This window comes from Populus nigra, chromosome 17, assembly GCF_951802175.1.
Source record: "Populus nigra chromosome 17, ddPopNigr1.1, whole genome shotgun sequence".
NCBI lineage: Eukaryota > Viridiplantae > Streptophyta > Magnoliopsida > Malpighiales > Salicaceae > Populus > Populus nigra.
The window spans coordinates 12920788-12926353 of record NC_084868.1 but is presented as its reverse complement, the minus strand read 5'-3'; the positions used below and the strand labels follow the sequence as shown (position 1 = coordinate 12926353).

The 5566-nt window shown below is 32.1% G+C and overlaps 1 protein-coding gene across 1 annotated transcript; it reads left to right on the top strand.

Moving 5' to 3' along the window:
* Window positions 1-2590: 2590 nt before the first annotated feature.
* Window positions 2591-5350, top strand: LOC133676935 ((R)-mandelonitrile beta-glucosyltransferase-like). The gene is made up of 2 exons (XM_062098747.1): window positions 2591-3174; window positions 4115-5350. The coding sequence occupies exons 1-2, from the start codon at window positions 2667-2669 to the stop codon at window positions 5041-5043; spliced, it is 1437 nt and encodes a 478-aa protein (XP_061954731.1). The 5' UTR covers window positions 2591-2666; the 3' UTR covers window positions 5044-5350.
* The last annotated feature ends 216 nt before the right edge of the window (window positions 5351-5566 follow it).

The window sequence follows — 5566 nt, the reverse complement described above, 5'->3', positions numbered from 1 at the left end:
TAGTATATATATTCTATGTTCCCAAGAAAAAAATCATGTTTTTTCAATGTAGGATAAAAAACCTTTTAGTTTAAATACTTTAACTTAAAAGGATAATATAATATTTTTTTCAATGTGGGATTTGAAGCCTTTTCATATATATACTCTATGTTCCCATGAAAAAAGTTATGTTTTTTCAATGTGGGATTTGAAACCTATTAGTATATATACTCTATGTTTCCAAGAAAAAAGTTATGTTTTTTCAATGTGGGATAAAAAAAAATTAATTTAAATACTTTAACTTAAAAGCTTAACATAATATCTTTTTAATGTGGGATAAAAAACATTTTAAAATATTCTTTTAAACTTCATAATATGTATAATTTATATTTACATGGATTTTTTCATATGAAATATTAAAACTTTAATTTTTTTAAATTTTCCTGAGTTAATCCAGGTTGGCCCGAGTTGACCCGGGTTAATCCATGAAACCTGAACCTGGCTCCTTAGCCGGGTCAACCCCTATACCGGGTTTAATAATTATACCTGCAACAACCCACTGCGTTTTCTTAAATGGATTAGAAAAGCATAGAAGAAAGAGCTTAAATAATCACCTGGGCGCCCTATTAAATATTCTTTAAAGTGTTTTATTTTTGAAAAAATATTAAAATATTATTACTTTCTAAAATTTATTTTTCTATCGGGACATAAAACCTATAAAAAAATACTAAAAATTTTAATTTGAAAAAATAAAATAAACTTTAATAAAAATCTAGCTAAAATTCACTTCCAAACAGCCCGGTTTTGCTGCAGGTTTCTACACTTAAGTGGATTTAATCTCGTTATTCTAAAACAATTTATCCAATGTTAAATGTTATTGCGTGAAAACATTAAATTCAAGATCGGAGATGGATCCTCCATCCTTTTTTGGTTTGATGTGTGAATAGGATCAAATGCTTTACGTAGTATTTTCCCTAAACTTTACCAAATTTCTACTTTTCGGAATGGTTTGGTTAATGAGATGGGTTAATGGGTGAATGACCAATGGCAATGGAATTTGGTTTGGCGTAGGAAGCTCTTATCTTATGAAGAGCAACAACATCATCATTTGCTCTCAATGCTGGAGCCAACGATAATTCGGCAAGGAAAAGATGACAAACTTATATGGTCATGCAATTCTGATGGAAGCTTCTCAGTTAAATCGTGTTGCACCCTAATTGACAATACCTCCTCTGCGACCGATAGAGTCTTCGAAGCCAATGTTTGGATTAAAGGGGCCCCTCTGAAAGTTCAGGTGTTTCTCTGGTTGGCAGTACAGGACAAAGTTAGTACAAGAGCTTTTCTCCATCAACGGACTGTTTCGTCTGCCACACAAGCTTCATGTGTCTTTTGCAGCTCAAATTTAGAAACCTCAGAGCATCTTTTTATACATTGTAACTTTTCTAGGAGTGTTTGGATGAAAGTTTTGGATTGGTGGGGTATCCAATGTTGTTTACCGAGAACACTTGACTTGCTGCTTCTACAGTAGCCCGAAATGGTACATGGCAAATTCCAAAGATCAGCTTGGAGATTAATTTCAAGTAGTACTATTTGGGGTATATGGTTGCTGAGGAACAAAATTATTTTTGAGGAGGGAACTATAAACTTGTTTGATTGTTTCTCCACCATCCTTCATCGGGTTGCTATTTGGTTGCATACTCAGGATTCAAACTTCAATTATACAGGAAATGACCTCTTAAGATCTTCTAATGGCATCAAATTATGGTGTAATAAGAAATCTTAGGTGGTCTTCTTGTTGTTTGCTGTAGTAGATCAATTTTTTTTTCTTTTTTATATCCTTTGTATTTCTCTTTGGCTATTCGCTTTATGGCCTTTTTAATATACTCTCGATGATTATCAAAAAAAAATTTATCCAATGTTAGTAAGAAGATAAGAATGAATTATACTGCATATAATTGAACTTACAAGATTTCAATTATTTGTATAAATGATTTTTTTAATCTTTTTTCAGATTAAATTAATTATAAATTTAATTCAATTTATTATGTGCTATAAATAAAGTTTTCTAGTTGATATATATTTTAATAATAATTTTCAATACAAAATAATTGGGTGAAACAAGTTTATCATTCATTGAAAAAAGGCCAATGATAGATGCTGGAGATATTGCAATGTTACGTTACAGACCACCAGCTAATTTTGTTGAAAAGATTTTATATGCTATAGTAATAATTAATTAGTAAAATCCTTGTGAGTTGTGATTCAAAAATTAATTAGTTGTTTTCTATTTAAAAAAAGAGATAGGTATAAAAAGAAAAGAAAAAATAAAGATAGGTAGTAAAAAAAGAAAAAAATAAAACATATAAACTACTAAAAATAAAAAAAATATCTTCATTTAAAATTTTTTCTTTTATATATATATATAAAGAAAAAAAAAACAGATCTAAAAAGCAAATTACGAAATACAACTGGCTACTCCGTCGCACCTGTAAAATTTCTCGCTGTTAGTCAATAGAGTACAACGACAATGACTTGGACATTAATAAAATAAAAATAAAAAATATTTCAAGGACGATACAAATTTGGAAATGGAAAAACAAGCATTTCTGGCTATAAATTACAGGAAAAGACTCATTGAGACTGAACAGAGAGAAACAAGCTAGCTAGTAAGAGAGAAGCAGAGAGATATGGGATCCATTTTGAAGCCTCATGTTGTTGTGATCCCATGTCCACTCCAAGGTCATGTAAAGACTATGCTTAAACTTGCGAAGCTTCTTCACTACAAAGGTCTTCACGTCACGTTTGTCAACACAGAATTCAATCACAAACGTTTCCTTAGGTCAAGAGGACCTCATGCCCTTGATGACTTGCCTGGCTTCCATTTTAGAACCATTCCTGATGGTCTCCCTCCTTCAGATACTGATGCCACCCAAGACATACCTTCTCTTTGTGATGCCATGAACAAGAATTTCTTAGCACCCTTTAAAGATCTACTTTTAGAACTCAAAAATACCGTATCGGAGAACAACCCTCCGGTTACCTGCGTTGTTTCTGATCCTTTTACTCCAATCTCCATCAAAGCTGGGGAAGAAGTTGGTCTTCCAGTTGTGATGTATGCCACTGTGAATGCATGTGGCTATATGGGATTTAAACAGCTCGATGCTCTCAGAGAGAAAGGCTTCACCCCAATCAAAGGTAACTTGTTTAATTAAGTAATCATCAATTACAAGTGAACTTCCAAGCAAAGTGGCTTTATTACACCATTATACAACTTCTTTAGTATTTTGCAGGTAATATTCCTTTCTAAATTGTCAAACATCCAGATTCTCCCTTGCAAGTTGATGAAGAAATGATTATAGAACATTATCACGACAACAATTTCTTCTATTTATAATATAATATATTATGTTATGTTATACTGTTCGACGACATAATTCAAATAACATGCCATAGAACCATGTAAATTTTATATAATATCCTTTTCCAAATCACTAATCTAAAAATCTGACTATCATTAAATCAGATGATTATAGAAATCAAACCGTTGAGATGCTTCTGCAAATAATTTCAAAAATTATAACGTATGAAAGACTTAGGATAATTTCTAATTCTATTATTCTAGTACTTGATAATTATAGGCAAAATTCTTGTTGATAATTTCAAAATTCTTATTCTATTATTCTTATTTTATTTGTGATTCTATTATTCTAGAACTCGGTGATTATAGACTACAGCTTGGTTAAAATGTAATAAATCTAATCTCAGTTATATTAATAATGATCATATTTCGTAATACAGATAATATTTAGATATGGACATGTATAAATCATTAATTTATCATTAATTTGGTTGCTCTTTTTTTATATATTTATTTTTGTTCTCTTTTTATCTCATCTACAAGGCATTCATTTTATTTTACTGTAAATAATTTTTCAACTTTATAGAAATTATCTCTTAAATGACTTTTTTATTATTAATACACTGAATTATTATAAAAAAAATATTACAATTTAATTAGTTTGATATATCCGCGTTCCGACAAAAATTACCAAGCTTAAATCACACAGGCAAGATCAATGATTATGTGCAATAAATTTTCATTTTGAGCTTGGTCTAATAAGATTGTGTTTTGCAGATTTGAGCAATCTAAGCAACGGCTATCTTGAGACAAAAGTAGACTGGGCTCCTGGTATGAAAGACGTTCGTCTTAAACATTTTCCATTTATTCAAACAACAGATCCTGATGAGGTTGTATTTAACTTTGTCATGGGAGCTGCTGAAACTTCTGTTAAAGCTCGTGCAATTGCTTTTCATACTTTTGACGCCTTGGAACCAGAAGTTTTAGGTGGCCTTTCCACTATTTTCCCTCGAGTTTATTCCATTGGTCCACTCCAGTTACTCCTAAATCAATTCGAAGAAAATGGCTTGAAGTCTATTGGCTACAGTCTATGGAAAGAAGACCATGAGTGTCTCCAATGGCTGGAAACAAGGGAACCCAAATCAGTGGTGTACGTGAATTTTGGAAGCATAACAGTGATGACAGCTGATCAACTGGTGGAGTTTGCAATGGGATTAGTTAATAGTAATATCCCATTCTTGTGGATTATAAGGCCAGATTTGGTCATTGGTGAGTCAGCTGTTTTACCAGCTGAATTTGCAGAGGAAACTGAAAAACGTGGCTTTATTACAAGTTGGTGTCCACAAGAGGAAGTGCTTAACCATCCAGCAGTTGGAGGGTTTCTAACTCATAGTGGCTGGGGCTCAACCATTGAGAGCTTGTGTGCTGGTGTTCCAATGGTGTGTTGGCCCTTCTTCGGTGATCAAGCAATGAACTGTAGATATAGCTGCAATGAGTGGGGAGTCGGAATGGAGATTGATAATAACGTTAAGAGGGAAGAAGTGGAGATGCTTGTGAAGGAGCTAATGGAAGGGGAAAAGGGTGAGAAAATGAGGGAAAAGGCTATGGAGTGGAAAAGGTTGGCTGAAGAAGCTGTTGGACCAGAGGGGACATCATCCATTAATTTGGACAAGTTCATCCATGAAATAATCCCTTCAAACAATTAGATCGTCACAATAGAATAAAAAAGAAATTATGAAAAGATCAAATTTCGTTCGTCTTTGAACAAAAGAAAATAACCTGGCCCTTCCCTGTCTGTTGTTGTCTTTGGAATCATAATAAATGCTCCATTTTCGAACATGATGTGGGCCCTCTTTTGGAATTTTATATTTCAAAACTACCATGGATTGTTGATGTGATTAGATCACTGACCATGTAGTGTCTCCTACCAAGGCAACGATTCACATTTATTAATCATGTGGGAGACTATGATTAACTTATGTCTATAAAAAGCATGAAAAACTTATGTCTGTATATGGATTGTTGACTGCCATCTTAAAAAACTTATATCTTAAATAATGATTTGCATACCATTGAATTTATTTATTTTTCTATGTTAGGTTTAGTAGCTAGAAATATTTTAGGATTAATTTTTACATTAATTGAAATTAAATTTGTTTTTAAATATTTTTAAAAATAATTCTACTTGATATGTTGATGAGTACAAATATTTTTTTCTAGTTACTACAA